The sequence below is a fragment of the Pristiophorus japonicus genome, chromosome 26, assembly GCF_044704955.1.
Source record: "Pristiophorus japonicus isolate sPriJap1 chromosome 26, sPriJap1.hap1, whole genome shotgun sequence".
Classification (NCBI taxonomy): Eukaryota; Metazoa; Chordata; class Chondrichthyes; family Pristiophoridae; genus Pristiophorus; species Pristiophorus japonicus.
The window spans coordinates 8,475,344-8,498,652 of NC_092002.1; the positions used below are offsets into that span (position 1 = coordinate 8,475,344).

The 23,309-nt window shown below is 44.9% G+C and overlaps 1 protein-coding gene across 1 annotated transcript in view; it reads right to left on the reverse strand.

The window, feature by feature from the left end:
* Positions 1-23,309, reverse strand: part of LOC139239162 (striatin-3-like) — a 52,282-nt gene that overhangs the window by 22,926 nt on the left and 6,047 nt on the right. Inside the window, exons 2-7 of the mRNA XM_070867763.1 lie at positions 16,863-16,966; positions 15,016-15,089; positions 8,856-8,937; positions 6,452-6,631; positions 3,255-3,414; positions 1,407-1,548 (exon numbers count right to left, since the gene is read on the reverse strand). Of these exons, the coding sequence (XP_070723864.1) occupies positions 1,407-1,548; positions 3,255-3,414; positions 6,452-6,631; positions 8,856-8,937; positions 15,016-15,089; positions 16,863-16,966 (742 nt within the window). The remainder of the gene's footprint in view (positions 1-1,406; positions 1,549-3,254; positions 3,415-6,451; positions 6,632-8,855; positions 8,938-15,015; positions 15,090-16,862; positions 16,967-23,309) is intronic.

Here is a 23,309-nt window from a genome sequence, read left to right on the forward strand (position 1 = left end):
TTGGAAAGAGGTGACATGATAGGTCCAAGTCAACATGGATGTGTGAAAGGGAAATCATGCTTGACAAATCTTCTGGAATTTTTTGAGGATGTTTCCAGTAGAGTGGACAAGGGAGAACCAGTTGATGTGGTGTATTTGGACTTTCAGAGGGCTTTCGACAAGGTCCCACACAAGAGATTAATGTGCAAAGTTAAAGCACATGGGATTGGGGGTAGTGTGCTGACGTGCATTGAGAACTGGTTGTCAGACAGGAAGCAAAGAGTAGGAGTAAATGGGTACTTTTCAGAATGGCAGGCAGTGACTAGTGGGGTACCGCAAGGTTCTGTGCTGAGGCCCCAGCTGTTTACATTGTACATTAATGATTTAATGTAGTATCCCCAAATTTGCGGATGACACTAAGTTGGGTGGCAGTGTGAGCTGCGAGGAGGATGCTATGAGGCTGCAGAGTGACTTGGATAGGTTAGGTGAGTGGGCAAATGCATGGCAGATGAAGTATAATGTGGATAAATGTGAGGTTATCCACTTTGGTGGTAAAAACAGAGAGACAGACTATTATCTGAATGGTGACAGATTAGGAAAAGGGGAGGTGCAACGGGACCTGGGTGTCATGGTACATCAGTCATTGAAGGTTGGCATGCAGGTACAGCAGGCGGTTAAGAAAGCAAATGGTATGTTGGCCTTCATAACGAGGGGATTTGAGTTCAGGGGCAGGGAGGTGTTGCTACAGTTGTACAGGGCCTTGGTGAGGCCACACCTGGAGTATTGTGTAAAGTTTTGGTCTCCTAACTTGAGGAGGGACATTCTTGCTATTGAGGAAGTGCAGCGAAGGTTCACCAGACTGATTCCCGGGATGGTGGGACTGACCTATCAAGAAAGACAAGATCAACTGGGCTTGTAATCACTGGAGTTCAGAAGAATGAGAGGGGACCGCATAGAAACGTTTAAAATTCTGACGGGTTTAGACAGGTTAGATGCAGGAAGAATGTTCCCAATGTTGGGGAAGTCCAGAACCAGGGTTCACATTCTAAGGATAAGGGGTAAGCCATTTAGGACCGAGATGAGGAGAAACTTCTGCACCCAGAGAGTGGTGAACCTGTGGAATTCTCTACCACAGAAAGTTGTTGAGGCCAATTCACTAAATATATTCAAAAGGGAGTTAGATGAAGTCCTTACTACTAGGGGGATCAAGGGGTATGGCGAGAAAGCAGGAAGAGGGTACTGAAGTTGCATGTTCAGCCATGAACTCATTGAATGGTGGTGCAGGCTATAAGGGCCGAATGGCCTACTCCTGCACCTATTTTCTATGTTTCTATGTAAGATTCAAATGTGGAGAATTCCTTTTTTTTTAAACTCTTGAGGCAATATTTCAAATTTCAACACACTCCAATCTTGGCGTTTTTTTTTACCTAGTTCTTTGCCATCCCCCAAGCTTCTGGGATCGTCAGCCCTTTCTTCTTCCTCGCCAGTGTCCAGGAAGCGAAATTCACTCAAAGCATCCACGGTCTCACAGTCCATGCTAGGGTCAGCAGCTGTCATCTCGGTGCCTATCTGTAGTGACACGCATTTCACAAATGAGGTCAGTTGGTAATTAACATTGGAAATCAAGCAAAAGCATTTGATCTGACTGGCCACCAACCAATTGCCCAAATGATCATTGTGGTCAGTGCACCGACCAAACAGGTTTGCTAAACTGTAGTTTGTGATATTGATCACCTAAAAACTAACATTTGGTTGCCAATTAGGTCGGAGCGTAAGGGAGTACAGGACTGCGGAAAAAAATCTCTGCAGTCCTTCCATCCAGTTCCAAAAATTAATACTCCATCACTCACTCACTAATATCCATCAAATTCGCCCGTAATTTTTTTTGCTTGCACTATCTCCCTGCACCATATTTTCCCAACTCTTTCTCATTATACATCGCACACCATTTTCTAGTCAAGAATACGCTTTGGCCTCCGACTTTCCTTTCCAGGGACGAATAGAAACACCCAGCTTCTGCTCCAGTGAGCTCTCAGCTAATATCAAACGTGACTAGCATTTAGAAGCCAGCGAGCAGAGCTTGGTGTACATGTGCTTTATTACAGTGGGAGGAAATTTAATAAAAGCCTGGAACCTTTCAAAAAGAAAAACTGGCATTTCTTTTGTAACCCACGTGCAGCTTCAAAGAATCCATGTAACCAAATATGGGCTACGGACCTAGTGCTGGAAGGTGGGATTTGGTTGGGTAGCTTTTCTTCAACCGGCATGGACATGATGGGCCGAATGGCCTCCTTATGTGTCGTAATTTTCTATGATTCCATGAGCCGGATTTCTGGGGGGGTTTTTCAGCGAAAATGGTAGCGATGTGTGAAACTTTACGTTTTTAGGCCGAACTTTCAAGTTTTATGTTTGGTAAGGGGGGTGTTGCACAAGGATTTGCGGCGCAAAAACGGGAGTTGCGGCAAATTTAGTCTGGGAGTGCTGAGAGAGGGGTCTGGTGGGGAATTGCAAAACCAACCATTCAAAAAAACCCTTAGCTAGCAAATCGCTGAAAAAAACATTTAGAAATAAAAATTTCAACTTACCTTTTTTTCACGTTTTCATACTTGCCACTGCTGGCAGGGCTGCACCAACAGGTTTGATCCGTTGGTATTCTTGGCGTGGCGTACGGGCCGGGAGAGAGCCGAAGGTACGACGCAATCTACAGCGTTGCACATTGGCACACCTCTCCCCGGCGGTACTTGAAAGCACCGCCGCAAACAGGTACCCGAGGTTCCCGCCCGGGCTTTGGCCGCGGAGAGTCAAATCGCGGCGAAAACCCGGCCGCGAACTTCGCAAAAATCCAGCCCCATGCGTGCCGGTCAGGACAAGCTCTTCAAATTCAGCATTTAGTCGGCTGAAAAATCAAATAGCATGGTGACAATTTTCACACACCCCACTTTTAATTCACTGCACATTCGGAAAATAACTTCCAACGAGATCTGTCCGACATGTCCCTCACACTCACCCAACCAACCAACCAGAAAGAATAGAGACACTGATAAGGAGAGAGTCCCAAGACAGAGATTGGTTTATGGTCAATTCGAGTAAGCCATTTTAAAACACGATTTACGTAGCATTAATAAATACTGTACAGAGTATCTTCTCTTTGCCATGAAGAAGCTTGCAGGATCTAACTTGAGCATACAATTCAGAACCTGAGACGTGTATGGAACCCCCAGAATTTCTACAGACAGGCAGTCATGAAAGCTCTAGAAGTTAGAAGGCCAAAGCACCCTTTGTTTCTTGCTTAGCCTCTGTGTGACAGAGAGTTCTGAAGGAACACTGTCCAATTCGTCATCGTCCTCGTCGCTGTCATCATCCACATTCTGCAAGAAAGGCATCTTCTCCAGCACTGATTTTCTTAGTCCATCTCGAGACTCACTGCCTGCATTTCTGTAAAAAGGGAAAAAACACAACATATTTTATTCACTCATGTGATGTGGACACCGCTGGCAAGGCCATTCCTAATTGCCCTCGAGAAGGTGGTGGTGAGCCGCCGCCTTGAATACAATGGAGTGGCTTGCTAGGCCATTTCAGAGGGCAGTTAAGAATAAACCACATTGCTGTGGGTCAGTGGTCACATGTAGGCCAGACCGGGTAAGGGCAGCAGATTTCCTTCCCTAAAAACGGATATTAGTGAACCAGATGGGTTTTTACGTCAATCCGGTAGTTTCATGGTCACATTACTGATACTAATCGGCCGCCCCGACCTGTGTGAGAACACCACCGCAGGTCGGGGCTAGAAATAGAGGTGGAGCGTCGGGCCCTGGAACATCGTGGGTGAAGGTGCGGCGAATGAGATTACGGGCCCAGAAGAGCTGAAGGCCCAGGGGCAGCACGGACCTGCCCACACTGCGGTCCGTGCAGCAAAGCAGGTCTCCAGTCGTCCTGGTTAATACTTGTCACTGGATAAAGGCCTAGCTCTGTCAAGCCCGTGTGGTGGCTGATGTGCAACGGTCACCACACTTTAAAAAAAAAAAATCCATGCACAGGCATCTTCCAACCCCTCAATTGGAGTTTGGGACTGGAACAACAGGCCCTTCATGGAAACATCTGTGAACTCTTGTGAAAGCAAATCATCCTCATTCGAGGGACCGCCTATGATGACTGATACTAGCTTTTTATTCCAGATTTATCTAATTAACTGAATTGAAATTTCCCAGCTGCCGTGGTGGGATTTTAACCGGTGTCTCCGGATCATCAGTCCAGGCCTCTGGATTACTGGACCAGTAACATAACCACTATGCTACCATATCCTGTATATAAAACCAGGGCTAGAACAAGAACAGTAATTAGGAGAGGGAACCAGGACTGCATCTTAGTGTCTAATGTACTTCACCATTCAATTTACGATTGAAGTGAGCATACCTGACCTACCTAAGCTTAAAATAACTTTATATAAAATTGAAATGAAAGAGAAATGTAATATAGGGCATCACTCTAGGTGTCAGTTAGTCTTTGAAGCATTGCAGCCACCTGATTTAACAAACACTGTGCGGTAGCAGCTCCAGGAGCACTTTATTTGACATTTCAAATTTTCTCTCCTGCTCGGGTACAGTTATATCCTCTGGTATCCCATTTAAATGGTCATTCCTTACACGAGCGAGTGTTTAAAAATACAAGAACATAATTAGAATCAGGAGTCGGCCATTCGGCCCCTCGAGCCTGCTCCGCTATTCAATGAGATCATGGCTGATCTTCGACCTCAACTCCACTTTCCCGCCCGATCCCCATATCCCTGGATTCCCTCAATATCCAAAAATCTAACGATCTCTGTCTTGAATATACTCAACGACTGAGCCTCCACAGCCCTCTGGGGCAGAGAATTCCAAAGATTCACCACCCTCTGAGTGAAGAAATTCCTCCTCATCTCAGTCCTAAATGGCTGACCCCTTATTCTGAGACTGTGACCCCTGGTTCTAGGCTCCCCAGCCAGGGGAAACATCCTCCCTGCATCTAATCTGTCAAGCCCTGTAAGAATGTTGTATGTTTCAATGAGATCACCTTGCATTCTTCTGAACTCTAGAGAATATAGGCCTAGTCTGCTCAATCTCACATAAGAACATAAGAAATAGAAACAGGAGGCGGCCATACCGCCCCTCGAGCCTGCTCCGCCATTTAATATGATCATGGCTGATCCAATCATGGATTCAGGTCCACTTCCCGGCCTGTTTCCCATAACCTCTTATTCCCTTATCGGTTAAGAAACTCTATTTCTGTCTTAAATTTATTCAATGACCCAGCTTCCACAATTCTCTGAGGGAGCGAATTCCAGATTTACAACCCTCAGAGAAGAAATTCCTCCTCAGCTCAGACATAGGACAATCTCCCCCATCCCCAGGAATCAGTCTGGTGAACCTTTGTTGCACTCCCTCATTTACAGGCTGTTTGGTTCTCACCTGACCAGCTATACCCCCCCCCCCGCCCACCACACACATTCCAGCAAGGATCGCCGTATAGTGATCGGGAGCAAGAACTGTGGCTGATTTTCCCCCTCCCTAGCCCACGAGCTCAGAGATCAATTCTAGCATCCGCCTCCCCATACTTGCATGGCTGATTGCCAGTTAAACCAGCGCACCAACCAGCGATTAAATCTGGGAGCTTCTGATCGGTGTAGCACACGAGGTGGTGCTTTGCCAACTCAGCCATTGGGAGGTCTTGCAATCACCTTGGTCGTATTGATTTCTTGCAGATGGTCGTGCTGAAAATAACTGAGGCGTGTGCACGGTGTAAACAATAATCTGCTTTTGGCACAGTCGCTGCCGCTTTGCAGAGCAGCAGTATTAGCCAGCTGTTTCAAACCACAGGATTCCTTCCTGCTGTACTGCAGTTTCCTCACAGTAAACCCTTCCCCATCGCGACATCTAGAAATGCGTATAAAATTGAACCTTCCCCAAAAGGGCTGATGAATGATTGTTGGAGCCCAGCAATTAATTATAACATCCAAATTAGAAGGTTAACCAATTAACAGGAGATCAGTGCCAAAGGTTAACAGATTAAGAGCCGCTAATCTTAAAAAGGTGCAAGTCCCAGCGAGTCGTGTTGTTCGACACTAATTCACAATAAAATGGATTTTTCTCCTCCGTTTTTACTTTTTCCCTCTCCCTTCCCGTTTTGCTCTTTCCAACCCCTTCATGTGCAAAACACATTCCATGAAGGCAGTTTGCTCTTAAACTCCTAATAATACCTGCCTGCAACCAGGCAGCAAGAGGTGAACAAAAAGAGCCTAACAAGTTTGCCTTCTCTTCTACGCAGCTTCACCCACCATCATGATCAAGCCTAGGAATCGCGCCAATAAGCCATAGCTGCGTCCAGTTATTTATGTCCATTGGGTGAATCCCATCGAAGTACGCAGCGCAGGAGGAGGTCTGTAGCTCGGAGCGGCAGTACTTTCAAGAAAAGAATTACCAGTCTGATTCAGATTACTCGCCTCTTGATCTGTTCTTCGATCTGTTTAACTAATGGAGAGTCTCCCCCATTTAGAATCTGTCCCAAGCTGTTGGACTCTGCTGCTCCATTGTGCTCTGGGTTGGAATGGCCCAACATGGATCGGACCCGCTTTGTCCGCACATCCAAGATGGTGTCTGTATAACCCACCTCCTGTAAATATCTAAAAAAAAAGCACACAGGAAAGTTAGAACCATACAATTACGTAACAATGCAGTAACTTTCTGGAGGGCTTCACATGTCTTAATCCATCTTTTATACAGATCAATAATATTCTTGCACTATGTAAAAATTTTTAACATAGTAAACATTCCAAGGTGCTTCACAGATGAGAAATGGAAACCAATATGTATTGGAAAAGATAGAGGGAGTTGACGAAAACCATGGTTGGAGAGATAAATTTGAGGACTTTTGAAGGTGGAGAGAGAAAGGTACCAACACAGGAGGATTTAGGGAGATTTTGATGAAGTTCTTGAAGAGGGAAGACAGCAAGGAAAAGGGATTTAGGGAGGGAGGGGGTTCCCCAGAGAAGGGTCGACATTGCTACATCCAAGAAGCCAGAATCACGCCAAACGACATGTGTTGCGTTGTTGTTGGTTATCAATACAATGAAAATGCTATCGGCAATAATTGCCAAAATGAGAAAAGGTTACATTTGGAGCATTGGGTAAATGTCACAACTGTATATTATATCCTATACAGTCAATTAAATCTTTAAAACATCCTCACTTTTGTAGTTCAATGGACGATATATCAGATTTCATCCCTCATGACTCACAATTAGTTTTGTGCTGAAGAAGGAAATTACAGACCAGAATATGCACATATCCAATGAGTTTTGTGTTTGTAATTATCAGGGCTGAATGTGGGTACGCTTGGATCTGATTTAATGCATTTCACTGTCCCTGCAAACTACCATCCCATCGCCAACTTCCATTTACTCTCCAAAGTCCTTGAACGTGTTATCAGCTCTCAAATCAGTGCCCATCTTTCCAGAACTCCATGTTTGAACCAATGTTCCCTTTAATTATTTTTTCCATACGCAGCCCATTCAAATTTTGCTTCAAGAGAACATTGGTTTGAACCCTTCCAATCAGATTTCAGCCTGGTTCACAGCACTGAAACTGCCCTAATCAAAGTCACAGTTTATGCGGAAACACCTATGATGCAATATATAGGCAAAGCTATGTTTGCCGAAGATAAAATAACCAAGGATTGCAGGCAAGCTTTAATACTGTTCTTTGTGAATTGTGCAATTCTTTGCAATGTAAATTGCAGATGCATGGATATCCGTCACGTAGGGATTGGTAGAGACTCCCCGCATTCACAATGGAGTGAATTAGAAACATTCAATACTTTTAGTCTTTGTGGGTCGTTTAGGTGTGTGGTATGGAAGACTCGCAGGTCACATTTGAAGTTTAAATAAGGTTCCCATCATTTTGCACACATCTCAAACTACTGATACCAACAGGTCTTGGCATTACATAGAAACATAGAAAGTAGCAGTAGTAGGCCATTCGGCCCTTCGCGTCTGCACCGCCATTCAATATGATCATGGCTAATCCTCTAGCTCAACACCATAGTCCCACTTTTCCCACCCCCCCATACCCCTTGATGCTTTTGTTTCTAGAAATCTATCTATCTCCCTCTTAAATATATTCAGTGACTTGGCCTCCACAGCCTTCTGTGGTAGAGAATTCCACATGTTCACCACCCTCAGTGAAAAAATTTCTCCTCGTCTCAGTCCTAAGTTTCCTACCACGTATCCTGAGACTGTGACCTTGTTCTAGACTTCCCAGCCAGGGAAAACATACTCCCCGCATCCAGTCTATCCAACCCCGTCAGAATTTTATACGTTTCAATGAGATTCTTCTAAACTCGAGTGAATACAGGCCTAGTCGACCCAATCTCTCCTCATACGACAGTCCTGCCATCCCAGAAATCAGTCTGATGAACCTTCGCTGCACTCCCTCCCTCTATGGCAAGTATATCCTTTCTTAGGTAAGGAGACCAAAACTGCACACAATACTCCAGGTGCGGGCTCACCAAGGCCCTGTATAACTGTAGTAAGACATCCTCGCTCCTGTACTCAAATCCTCTTGCAATGAGGCCAGCATACCATACAATTTAGGATTTATTCACCACTGAGGCAGCAACAGCCCTTTCCAACCCTCTGGGCCATGGAGATCATTCAGGACAAGCCAGCAGATAAGTGCGATGAGAAGAGAGTTCTTTCGGCTTTGTGGGCTGAATTGGCAGAGCTAGCAGCTCACTTTTGGCCCAGGGACCTCAGTCTGGATATCTTTGCGCTATGTTACATACTCCTGTCAATGGGATTTTTGACCCCGACACATCAAGGATGACAGGCGATATTGATGCGTACTTACTGTCTCAGCAGCTGTCGCCCTTCTTTCCACGATAATGTACTGCTCTGTTCCATGGTTGATGCATCAGGGCCATTATTTATAACTGAAAGAACATAAAACAGTTGATTTAAATTTGTACTATCATAGCATCCCAAAATAGTCTTGAATTACAAAAAGGAGATATTGGATTATACATTGTTTAAACCTGTCAAACACATTCCTGGTAACATCAGGGTGAAAAAAGTATAACTGATTTTATTTGGGGGGGGGGGGGGGGGGGTGCATATTAATCACACTGCATTATCTACAACTCAAACAGCTTTAGGACGGAACACTGGGTTGAGAAGACTGACTGCGGTGGTGCTGTCCAACAGAAAGGACATATTAAAATGAAGAAAAGCAGCACATTTTTCTCTTTCAGTTTGCATATTACCCCAGCACAAGACTGAAAATAGCTGTGTACCCTGATGGCACAGTTGGGAAATGCCCTATCCTGTGCAGTGGGTATCACCTTCGCCTCAGAGTCAGAAGGTCGTGGGTTCAAATCCCACTCGAGAGACTTGAGCACAAAAATCTAGGCTGACGTTCCAGTGCAGTGCTGAGGGAGCGCTGCACTGTCGGAGGTGCCGTTAAACCGAGGCCCCGTCTGCCCTCTCAGGTGGACGTAAAAGATCCCATGGCACTATTTTGAAGAAGAGCAGGGGTGTTCTCCCTGGTGCCCTGGCCAATCCTCCACCAACATCACTAAAGACAGATTATCTGGTCAATGCTGTTTGTGGGAGGTTGCTGGGCGCAAATTGGCTGCTGCATTTCTTAGATTACAACAGTGGCTACACTTCAAAAAAGTACTTCATTGGCTGTAAAGCGCTTTGAGACGTCCCAAGGTTGCGAAAGGTTCTATATAAATGCAAGTTATTTCCTTCTAGAACGTAATAACGCAGACTTGGAAGGTTCTGGGCTTGGTTTGCATCAAGTTGCTTGATGTCAGCTAGGATGGCTGTATGCTGCTGTAATTGGCACCCTGGGCTTGGAGGCAGGAGGAGAGGTGGCCCTATCTAATGTCTCTTCCAGACAAGTGTACACTGGCTGAGGACAAGATCCGGTTTACCTGCGATGATCCACTTAAGTCAAATAGCCTAGTGACACGTCAAGAATGGCCACTTGAGCAAGGTACTGGAGGGCAGTGTGGACCTGTGGAACCATATCGCAGTACGAGTCAGTGTAATGCCCACTTTAAATGTACTGTAGCATGAGTCAGTGCAATCAGGAAAGAAAATTAAGAGGATCAAGAATTTAGAAAGAGACAAGAGAGTAATCTTCTACATAAACAGACCCAAAAACAATTCACATGCAGGAAGATGCCACAGATTGCTGGACAATTAAAAAGGATAGACCGGCCAAGAAATAAGAGGCGGCTTTAAATGGGGAACTGAAGGCATGGTCAAAGAGCAGGTTTTTGAAAGCAGGGAGGAAATGGCAAGCAGAGGGAACTGGGCAGGAAGTTTCATACTTGCTGAGCAATTCTGGCTTCAAGCACTGGGGAAAATATTTAAAACCCACGAAGAACCGGGAGTGTAACAAGAGTCTTAAATACACGATGGGAATAAAGGATCCGTTAATCCACCATTTGACCATTTCGCCACACTGCAGCCAACTAAGATGTTAATACACAAAGTTTTAAAGGATTTACCTGTAGGATCTAAATGATACATTTTGTTACAACTGTTACTTGTATTGTGAAAGCAACTATTTTATTTGTTCCCGAGATGTTGATAAAACTAGCCATTTATCACCCACCCCTAGTTTTCTTCTGGTGGTGGTGAACCTTCTTGAACCACTGCAGTCAGATGGTGCTCCCACAATGGTTCTAAGTAGATAATTCCAGGATATTGACTCAGTGACTATGAAGCAACTGTGATATGTCCAAGTCAGGATGGTGGGGAACTTGGAGGCGATCCCATTGCTACTCTTGTCCTTCTCAGTGGCAGAAGTCGAGGTAAAGACTTGACTACTCCAATGCACACCTAGCTGGCCTCCCACGTTCTATGTTACTTAAACTTGAGTTCATCCATAATTCGGCTGCCTTTGTCCTAACTCGCACCAAGTCCCACTCACCTGTCACCCCTGTGTTCGCTGACCTGCATTGGCTCCCGATTAACCAACGCCTCGATTTCAAAATTCTCATCCTCGTTTACAAATCCCCTCGCCCCTCCCTAACTCTAATCTCCTTCAGTTTCAATCCCATGTCTGCGCTCCTCCAATTCTGCCTTCTTGAGCAACCCTGATCATAACTGCTCAACCATTGGTGGCCGTGCCTTCTGTTGCCTAAGCCCCAAGCTCTGGAACTCCTTCCCTCAGCCTCTCCACCTCTCTATGCTCCTTAAAACCGACCTCTTTGACCAAGCTTTTGGCCATCTGCCCTAATGTCTTCTTGTGTGCCTCAGTGACAAATTTATTTGTTTTGTCTTATGACACTGTGGTGCCTTGGGACGTTTTATTACGTTAAAGGCGCTATATAGAAGTTGTTGTTGTTGTTGAAGGTGGCGCTGTGGAAATAACCTTGGCGAGTTGCTGGGTACATCCTTAGATTGTACATGCTGCAGCCATAATACGCCAGTGGTACCAATCAAGCAAACTACTCTGCCCAAAAGGAGTCGAGCTTATTGAGTGTTGTTGCAGTTACACCCATCCAGGCGAGTATTCCATCACTTTTGTCTTGTAGATGGTGGCGAGGATTTGAAGGGGTCAGGAAGTGGGCCACTTAAACCAACCTCTGCCCTGGTGATATGGCTGGTCCAGTTGAGCATCTAGCCAATGGGGACCCCTCAAGATATTGATGGTGGGGGACTCGGCAATGGTGGTGCTATTAAAAGGTAAGGGGAGATGTCTGGCTTTTCTCTGGATTACGGGAATGGAGTATAAAAGCAGGGACGTTTTGCTACAGTTATTCAGGGTATTGGTGAGGCCACATCTGGAATACTGCGTGCATATTTACGAAAGGATTGGTTTCCATATTTACGAAAGGATATATTTGCTTTGGAGACAGTTCAGAGAAGGTTCACTAGGTTGATTCCAGGGATGAGGGGATTGACTTATGAGGAAAGGTTGGGCCTCTATTCATTGGAATTCAGAAGAATGAGAGGTGATCTTATCGAAACGTATAAGATTATAAGGAGGCTTGACAAAGTGGATGCAGAGAGGATGTTATCTGATAGGAGAGACTAGAACCAGGGGGCATAATCTCAGAATAAGGGGCTGCCCATTTAAAACTGAGATGAAGAGGAATTTCTTGTGAGAAATCTGTGGAATTTGCTGCCTCAGAGAGTTGTGGAAGCCGGGACATTGAATAAATTTAAGACAGAGATAGACAGTTTCTTAACCGATAAGGGAATAAGGGGTTATGAGGAGCAGATGGGTAAGTGGAGCTGAGTCCATGATTGGATCGGCTATGATCGTATTAAATGGCGGAGCAGGCTCAAGGGGCCTTGTGGCCTACTCCTGCTCCTATTTCTTATTAAGATGGTCAATACCTGGCATTAATGTGCTGTGACTATCAGCTGTCACTCAAGCCCATGCTCCAGAAGTTATTCAGGTCATGCTTTAGGCTGGCGTGGGCAACTTTATCACAGGAGTTGTGAATGGAGTTGAACACAGTGAAATGGTCAGCAAACAGCCTCGCTTCCGAGTGTATGACAGGGGGAAGGTCATAGTCGTCGGCCAAGGATGCTTCTGTGAGGAACTAGAATTGTGATGACTGACAACCACAGCCATTGTGCCAAGTATGACTTTAGCCTCTGGAAGGTTTCCCATTTGACTCCCACCATCAATGTTCTCTGTAAGCTGCACGGTTGCTCAGTGCTCCAGGCCGGCTTGTCAATATAAAAGTCACACAGGTGCAATGTTTTGAATGGCCCGCGCAGGGCCCAAAATAATTACAGGGAACACTGCCCAACCCTCATTAAACTCAGTTTTACTTGGGCTCCTGTTAAATATCGAGTGTCTTGATGTCGAGTACAGCTGCTCTCATCTCTCCTCTGGCATTCAGCTCTGATTTTTGAAAGATAAGGAAGTCAAGGGTTATGGGGAGCGGGCAGGGAAGTGGAGTTGAGGCCAGGATCGGATCAGCCATGATCTTATTAAATGGGGGGCCAACTGGCCAACTCCTGCTTATGTCTTATCCAGGCCCTGGGGAGGCCTGAAGCCAGGTGGCTCTGGTCAAATCCGAACTGACCATGTTATTGGTGAGTACTTGTCACTTGAAAGCACTGAGCATCACATCCTTCACTGGGAGGAGACCAAAAGAGTGGTAATTGGCTGGGTTGCATCGCTCCTATTTTTGTGTGGTAAGAATATAGCTGCAATTTTCCAGTTTCATAGCTGTACTGGACCCCCTCATAAGTCCTATTAAAGTGTTAAATAGTTATTGGACGTATCTGTCTAAAAATCTGCAGTACCTTCAAAAGGCAAGCCTAGAATTGTACAATGAGCAGTTTCAAATTCCAATGTGTTTACTCTTGTGCACTGGAAACCCACGCAGTTACTCCACCAAATTCCACTTCACTCCAAATCAGGTTTGAATTTTACAATTATGCCTCCGAGAAAATTCAACCCGTACAGATCCAGACATTACTATTCCTTCAGTTACCTCTGCAGGTATTAAATCCAGTGCTCTTAGTATACTATGCTACACAGAGCAGAAGGTCTCACATTCAATTCCCAGTCTGACTGAAATTAACTGATCCCCTTCAATCATGGTAACTGGGGTGGTCCAGATTAAGGCCAGGGAAAAAAAACATGAGATAAAAATCAGCCTGAGCTGCTGGAAAGTGAGGTATGTGGACAACATGTAGCAATGGGATTGCAGTTTGCTGCGTTGGCCCCGTCAAATAATCTGTCAACAGTCTTCAGTTACTGCCAGTGGGTTGTACAGATTTGGAAACATACTTCAACAATCACTATGATTCTTGCAATAAGAGAAGATATAACACAAGTACTGGCATGTTACTCAATAGTCATACAAATTCAGATTGCAAACCAGTCCCTTCCCACGGTTTAACATCTTTTGGATGAGACGTTAAACTGAGGCCCCGTCTGCTCTCTCAGGTAAGCATAAACGATTGTGTGGTACTAAGAAAAAAGACTTGCATTTATAGTGTCAGCCAATGGCTATGGGGAGGTAGCACCCTCACCTCTGAGTCAGAAGGTTGTGGGTTCAAGTCCCACTCCAGAGACTCGAGCACAAAAATCTAGGCTGACACTCCCCAGTGCAGTGCTGAGGAAGTGCCGCACTGTCAGAGATGCCTTCTTTCGGATGAGACGTTAAACCGAGGTCTGTCTGCTCTCTCAGGTGGATGTTAAAGATCTCATGGCACTATGTCGAAGAAGAGCAGGGGAGTTATCCCCGGTGTCCAGCCCATTATTTATCCCTCAATCAACAGCACTAAAACAGATTATCCGGTCATTATCACATTGCTGTTTGTGGAAGCTTGCTGTGCGCAAATTAGCTGCTGCATTTCCTACATTACAGTGACTACATTTCAAAAAGTACTTCATTAGTTGTAAAGCGCTTTGGGACGTCTGGAGGTTGTGAAAGGCACTATATAAATGCAAGTCTTGTTTTTTTCCCCCTATTACAAACCGTGATCATTCGAACTTTGGTATGGTAACACAATGCTAAACAAGCCTATTAAGGGCACTGTACAGATATTGTTCAAATTTGGGCAAGTGATTTGTCATGGGGTGACAATTCATGGCAAAGAGTGATCAATATATGCAATAGACTTCTGGATAAAGTGGTGGAAGCGATAATCCTAGGATCATTTACAAAACAATTGGATACTGCAGCGAGTCCAAAACCTACAAACCACTTGGAGGGTGCTGTTGTCAACATTGGTGAAGACTTGCATTTATATAGCACCTTAAATGACCACCGGACATCCCAAAGTGTTTTACAGCCAATGAAGTACTTCTGAAGTGTAGTCACTGTTGTAATGTGGGAAACACAGCAGCCAGTTTGTGCACAGCAAGCTCCCACAAAACAGCAATGCGATAATGACCAGTGTTGTTGATTGACGTATAAATATTGATCAGGACTCTACCTATAATGTACACCTGCAACAGCTGCTTTAAAGTGAAGATAGGAATTAGTCTCAAGCAACAAGTGTTTCGTTTCTCAAAGTACCTGATTCAGCCGTGTCTGTCTTTGCGTCACCTTGAACCGGTTCCGTTCCATATTTCAGCTTGTGGTACTTTGTCCTAGAAAGCAAAATGGAAATGAAAATGTTCTAATGTAATACTAATAAAATGATACAGTTATAGGAATAAAGCCCTGACTTGGGAGATAGGAAATAAAAAAAAAAGTAATTGCATTTTGGACACCGACTACATCTTTCTGATGTAACCTGGGGATTTATTAGCATGAATCCCACTGCTTCCCGACAATTAAGCCCGGGCTAAATTTTTAAAAAAAGGACATTTAAAAAAAAAAATTTCTTCCTTTGTCAAAATGTGTTAAAACAGCTTACCGAACAAGGTATATTTTTAAATGTTATTCCTTTTTCAGTAAGCTGTTTTAACACATTTTGACAGTTATTTTTTATCCGGTTAAAGAAGGACTATAGCCATGAAAATACTAATTTTTTTTTCCTTCCAGACACTGGCTCTTGCCTGATACAATACCCAATAGCACCAGCAGCCGTTCAGTACCTTTTAAAAAAAAAAATATTCGTTCCTGGGATGTGGACATCGCTGGCAAGGCCAGCATTTATTGCCCATCCCTAATTGCCCTTGAGACGGTGGTGGTGAGCCGCCACAGTCTGTGTGGTGAAGGTGCTCCCACAATGCTGTTAGGGAGGGAATTCTAGGATTTTGACCCAGCGACGATGAAGGAACTGCTGATATATTTCCAAGTCAGGATGGCGTGTGACTTGGAGGTGATGGTGTTCCCAGACGTCTGCTACCCTTGTCCTAAGAGGTAGAGGTCACGGGTTTGGGAGATGCTACTCGAGTTGCTGCAGTGCATCGTGTAGATGATACACTGCTGCCATGGTGCGCCGGTGGTGGGGAGTGTGAATGTTTAAGGCAATTCTTCCTGCAAGTGGCGGCAGGGTCAGTACTAGGGGAAGCAACACAACAGAGCCCATGGCCACTCACCATCACCTCAGGTTTATTTTGCAGTGGGGGAAGGGGGTCACGGATCCATCAGAAGCAGCAACGCTGGATGAATTTTTTTTTAACAAAACAAGGAAGCCGAGGTGAGAGGTGAAAGGTCAAGGCTCGCAATGCAGGAAAGAACACGGTTAGCAACACAAGGAATTTTCCACAGGTTATTCAAAGCGAGTTCCCTTCTCTCCCTCCCTCAACCTATCCATACGCGCATTTGTTATAAGCAGACTCCACTTTATTATGTTTATTATGCAGCCCCCAGGTCCAGAGGAGTGGGAAGGTCGGAGCGGATGAGTGGCGAGTGTTTGTGGCGAGATTCAGTGAATGTTTGTGCCGGAGGAGCGGCAAGAGATGGCGGAGGTGCGACAGATGAGGGTACGGTGCCTAGAAGAGGTGAGGGCCCAGGGGCAGCCCACACTGCGATGTGTGCGCGCGCTAGGTCCATGCAGCAGAGCAGGTCTCCAGTCGCCCTGGTTAACCCTTGCCACTGGATAAAGGCCTAGCTCTGTCAAGCTCGTGTGATGACGGTCACCACACGTTAGAAAAATCCGCACACAGGCATCTTCCACCCCCTCAATTGGGAGTTCAGGACTGGAACATCGGGTCCTTCACGAAACATCTGTGAATTCATGGAAGCAAGTCATCCTCGCTCGAGGGACCGCTTTTGATGATGATAACTATGCAGAACGAATTAGGGTTGAACATTTGAAATTTCATTCTATGCACAGTTTATATTTTACAATTCTCATTATCCCGACTTAGTTTTTGGAGCAAATTTTAATGGAAGACAAACTATGGCTGCTCATCTCGGGTAACTACATAAGATTCTTGGGGAGGATCCAGAGTTAAGTTTGCAATGCTCACCTTTCTTGCTTTAAGGCATATTCAAGCATCTTAATTCTCCGGACCAGATCCTTCTTGAGATTCTCCTGACCTTTCCTCTCTCCTTGAAGGAAGGCTACACGTGCCTATAAACAAGCAAAGCAGATACTGATCAGTAAGATAGTGCGAGAGCTGGCTGCAATTAAACTTCTGTTGTGGAGCAGCAAGGCTACCCAGGCCAATTGATTCTCTGTACAGCAAGTTGCCATTCACGGTTATTTGGTTTATTTTGGGGACATTCTAAAAAGGAAAAGCAGTGGACGAGTCATTAAAAAAAAAGGAAAAGCAGCAAAAGCTGGAAATCTGAAAATGCTGAAAATACATAGTAAGTCAGTCAGAATATGTAAAGAGGAAAGACAGGTTGTGATGTTGCTGTAACCTTTCATCAATGAGACTATTCTCGTGCACCTTCTTGTAACAAACTAATAGCATTGGCATTAGACTGGAGTCAGGCTGTCGGCCCATTACTGAGAAATGATACGTGCCAAGAGGGGGCCCAATGAAGGAGTACAAAATATAATTTGTTTTGTTAAAATCAAAAGTAGTGATGGGGCTGAGTATCTCATATGGTAATTGGAGGAGGAAATGTGCATGGTGTCCACTGTGGCTCAGTGGGTAGCACACTCACCTCTGAGTCAGAAGGTTGTGGGTTCAAATCCCACTCCAGAGACTTGAGCACAGAAATCTAGGCTGACACCCCCAGTGCAGTGCCGAGGGAGCACTGCACTGTCGGAGGTGCCGTCTTTCGGATGCAACGTTAAACCGAGGCCCCATCTGCTCTCTCAGATGGACGTAAAAGATCTCATGGCACTATTTCGAAGAGGAGCAGGGGAGTTATCCCTAGTGTCCTGACCAATATTTAACCCTCAATTAACAAAACAAAAACAGATTATCTGGTCATTATCACATTGCTGTTTGTGGGAGCTGGCTGTTGCGTTTCCCACATTACAACAGTACTTCATTGGCTGTAAAGCGCTTCGAGACGTCTGGTGGTCATGAAAGGCGCTATAGAAATGCAAGTCGTTCTTTACAGTTGCACAAGGCGCTGAACCAGCAATGCTGTGTGTCAGGGGTTGGTGGAGCAGAGGGCTACAGCTCTGAACACCTTAGTTATACTGTTGTTGTAAAAGAAAGAACTTGCAATTATATAGCGCCCTTCACAATCTCAGGATGTCCCAAAGCGCTTTAGAGCTAATGAAGTACTTTTGAAGTGTAGTCACTGTTGCAAAGTAGAAAAGGTGACAGCCAATTTGCACACAGCAAGTTCCTACAAACAGCAATGTGATAATGACTAGATATTTTGTTTTAGTGATGTTGGTTGAGGGATAAATACTGGTTCGGACACCAGGAATAACTCCCCTGCTCTTCTTCAAAACAGTGCCGTGGGATCTTTTAACGTCCACCTGAGAGAGCAGACGGGGCCTTTCCCATTACTACGCGGCCACGCTTAGAGGGAACATTGTCTACAGAGTAACTAAAATCTTTTGAATTTTAACAGTGCTGATGGTTTAAAATTATAGGTAGAGAACAGTCTAGCAGCAATTTGCAAGCATTTTCAACAAAAAAAAGTGCATTCTCTCTTTATTCCGACAACCGTATTACCAAAAGATTGAAGATTTTCTTCAACGACATGAGATTTTCTTTGCAATTTAAAAGTTCTTTGATGGATTCTTTTATTGACGGATACCTCCCATTATTTACAGAAATGAACCCCTACGGCAGAACTTCTGATAAAGCCAGAAGCAGCTCTTGCTGTCATGTCGCTGACTGCCTCCAAGTTTGGTCATGGATCAATCTCCAATGCGGTCACTAGAATTTCGGTGAAATGTGCAAAACTGTGAAAAGTACCCCAAAATATAATTAACGGCAAAGATCTTGACCTCCCAAATTTGGCTGCTTTGCGGAGCAAGCATTTGCATTGCAAATCAAAACTAGAGTAAAAGCACTGCTGGAGTATCGCACATGTACACAACATTAAAGTATCTTGCCTTAAGAGTAATTTCTGCTAAAATGCATTAAATAAACAGAGTGATAACTTGGTGCAATTGTGGTTAACATGTTCTATGACCAAAATACCAGTAGAGTGTCACAGTTGCTTTTAAAATCGGAGGTGTCTATTATTCTCAATCAAAAAGCTTTATAATTGTATTCAAAGTATCAATTCACACGTGATAGGAGCTATTTGAGGCACAATTGGCTTGCACAGTATTATTTTGCTGTAACGCATTACCAACATGCCCAGTAACATTGAATGATGGCAAGCTGCTTCAGCACAAAAGGGTGCTTGAAATAGAAGATTAGCGATAACAAAATGTCAATATCACACTATTGCAATGTTCCTGTTAAGCTGTGCACAGCCACGCAGTAATCTGCAAGGTCCCGCGCAGGCCACTCAAGTGTTTACGTTGGAAATACTGCGCATGCGCAGAAATTTAAAGGAACCGTGCATTGAATAAAGCAGGCCACACATTACAGCGAACATTGAACCACTGCCCATTTCTTTAAGCAATAAGGATTAATATCCTTTGCAAGGCCAATCCTACTTTGTAATCACCTTCCAATTTCCATGCCTGATCTCTACCTGGCATTTCCTTCAGCACATTCCAAGCTCAAGAAATAACTCTGTGGGCCACCATAGCCACTAATTACTCTATGCACATCTGAAGTACTTATAGGGTTCGTTATAATGGTGCAATGCCATCCTGTATGGATCCGAGGCATAGATGATGTATAGAAGGCACCTCAAGTCACTGGAGATATATCACCAACAATGTCTCCACAAGATCCTGCAGATCCCCTGGGAGGACAGGCGCACCAACATCAGTGTCCTCGTCCAGGCTAACATCCCCAGTATTGAAGCACTGACCACTTTGCTGGGCAGTCCACATAGTTCACATGCCAGATATGAGACTCCCTAAAGTGCCATCATTCAGATGAGATTTTAACCAGAGTCTGCCCTCTTAGGTGGGCATAAAAGATCCCATGGCACTATTCAAAGAGCAGGGGAGTTTACCTGGTGTCCTGGCTAACATGTATCCCTCAAACGAACATCACAAACAGATTATCTGGTCATTTATCTCATTGCTGTTTGTGGGACCTTGTTGTGCACAAATTGGATGCACTTCAAAAGCACTTCATTGAGTGTAGGACATCCTGAAGTTGGAAAATGTGTTATATAAATGCAAATTATTTATTTCTTTAAATAGTTTGTGCCAATAAGCTACTTGTCTGTGCAGAGTACCATAACGGAGCTCAGTTAAATCCTCACTCACTGTTCAAACACGCAAACTTTCTAATGGATAGAAATAAGAACATAAGAAATAGGAGCAGGAGTAGGCAGTATGGCGCCTCGAGCCTGCTCTGCCAATCGATAAGATCATGACTGATCTGATCTTGGCCTCAACTCCACTTTCCTGCCTGTTCCCCATAACCCTTGACTCCCCTATAGTTCAAGAATCTGTCTACCTCAGCCATGAATATATTTAATGACCCAGCCTCCACAGCTCTCTGGGGTAGAGAATTCCAAAGATTCACGACCCTCAGAGAAGAAATTCCTCCTCGTCTCTGTTTTAAATGGGCGACCCCTTATTCTGAAACTATGCCCCCCCCCCCCCAGTTCTAAATTCCCCCATGAGGGGAAACATCCTCTCAGCATCTACTCCGTCAAGCCTCCTCAGAATCTTATATAAAATCAGGACTTTTTTTCTGCCCTAGTCTAGAGGCATTGAAGCCGACTGTTGTGAGGCAGTGGTCATCCCAGAGCCAATATCAGCTATCCCAGCACAGACAAGAATCAAACTTGGAAACCCCAACCTATCTGGCTTAGTTGCATGCTGCCTTGGTCAACTGAGCCAATGCAGCAGCTTCAAGAGGGTTTATTTTACATGTACTTTCCTCTAGACATACGGCTGGCATACAAAAATCACACTTCTAATGCTGCACCTTCAGAGCCAATTTCCCCCAATAATTATAACTCTAATCAAATGGTGCTATTAACATCCATCTGCCATGTAAAAGGTGTAATACTCCACAGCGTATGCCAGGTCCCAGGTCCCTTCTCGTTTGCAAGATGGACCACTGGCATTCGTTGTTGTTGGCTACAATCCTCAATGTCTGGGATTATTAACTTAAACCAGTCTAGACCTTTGGACAGGAACGATTGGAAACTGTAGGAGTACAATGCGCAAATAAGCAACGATGTGGTTCATTTCAGAATGATGTTATTTCACATGGTGCATCTTGAATAGAGCGGTTAAAAAAATACACAGGCGTTTATATGCTTCAGAGTGAGTAATACTGCTAGAGGCTTTGGATTATATTACTTGGCTGCTCCTCCAGCCAGGGATTGGGAAGGCCTGAATAAGGGGGAAAACACAAAGTACGATTTTAAGAATCGGTAACTTCCCTGGTAGTTTATTGGGGAAATGAACCGCCTCCACTCCATCATTGGTAGCAGCTCTCAGACAGTTCATCTTGTCCTCTGGAGCTCGTTGTGCCTCGGCATCACTGTAGTGATTTTCAAAAATCTGCTCGCACACTTCTCCTCAAACCACGTCATTGTCCATCCACCTCCCCCCACCCCAAGCTCGGTTTTTTCCTTCTCCCTCCTGCTCTGCCTCCATTTTTCACAATGTAAATCACTTTGTGACAGCTTGCTTTATGTCAAGAGTGCGACAGAAATACAGGTAATTGCAAAAGTGAAATGGAAGCCCCAGTTTAAAAGGAAAACAAAAATAAAAAGAGGCTGGAAGTTCCCAGATGCTTAAAACTTAACATGGGTGGTGCAGTGGGTCAGGCACTGCCGGTTCCTCTTTATAACCAGAGTTTGTATCCAACCCAGATTGATGAGATGAGGTGGCTGTAAGGTAGTGTCAGTGGTGGCTCAGTTAGTTAAACCCTCACCTCGGAGTCAGGAGGTTGTGGGTTCAAACCCCACTCCAGAAATTTGAGAACAAAAATCTAGGCCGACACTCCCAGTGCAGTACTGAGGGACTGCTGCACTGTCGGAGGTGCCGTCTTTCAGAAGAGACATTAAACCGAGGCCCGTTTGCTCTCTCAGGTAGACGGTAATGATCCCACGGCACTATTTTGGAAGAAGAGCAGGGGAGTTATGCGAAGGAGTAGAGGGTCACTGGGAATGCGTATAACTGTTCGATCCCCTGACACGGACATTCTTCACCTTGATGAGAACAAAATCACACACATTAAAAAAAGTGATTTTAAAATGTTGACAGAGCAATAAATAATTCTGCATTTACAAGTACACAGTTTCCTTTACAGAATCCAATATTTTTATGAGAAATACACGGTTGTTTCAGAGTTTCCACCAACTACTGCAGATCTTAAATCTCACAAATTGTGTTAAATAGCAAAGGAACCATTTTCAGCAGCCAATTATTTTGTGACTTCTTGTCCTTATTGAAGTGAGGGGATGCTTTTTTACAATCAGCTCTTTGCTACTCTTATGCAATTCTTTTACTGAGCACTACCGCAGGAATACAAGGGGGAAATCACAGCAAACGCAATGACTGTCTGAGTGCTTTTGGGGAGGGGGGGGCGTGGGGAATATTACTACAGTTGTACCTTTCCAGTCCAGCACCCTTGGGACCTGACCATTGCCGGTCCAGAGAATTTTCCAGACCACGGAAGGTCACGCCAACCCTAGCGTCGTCAGCAGTACCCTAGACTTACTGGGTACAGCTGACAACGACCAGGCCGCGTTCTGCGCATGTGCTGCACCGAAGCCTACTGCGCAGCATTTCTCAGGCCCAGCTTTGCTGCCTTAGTCAGCCGCCATGCTCCTCGCTCCCTCTCCGTGCCGACCAAGGAAGGAACACCCGAGGCAGCGAGGAGAAGAGGAGCAGCCAGCCCCAGGACACAGCGCGGGTTGCGACTCCCCCGCCGGGAATGATGCCGGACCAGGGATGTTGCCGGACCAGAGAGTCCCGGACTGGAGAGGTATAACCTGTATTTGATTTGCTACGTTAGTAGATCAGCCATGTGCCGGTATGCAATGATACCACTAACCGCAACACCATATTGATCTGTATATGACCGAGTCAGCCATATGCCCCAACAGCGTTCATTTGCACTATAAGCAGAGGGGGGGGGTGTTGAGAAAGGAGTGAAGGAGGCAGCCGAAGAAACCATTGTTAATAGTTAACCAGTGCATCCTGCTGGTAAATGGAATCTGGACTTGGGATTGGATTGGGTCCAATTTCCCCCATGGACAAATAATCGGTTGGGATTACACAATGTGAAGAGTTACTTAACAACAACTTGTATTTATATAGCACCTTTAACGCAGTAAAACATCCCACGGCGTTTCACAGCAGTGATCAGACAAAACAGATGAATTTGACAGCGAGCCACACAAGAAGAAATTACGGCAGATGCTTGGTCAAAGAGGTCAGTTTTAAGGAGCGTCTT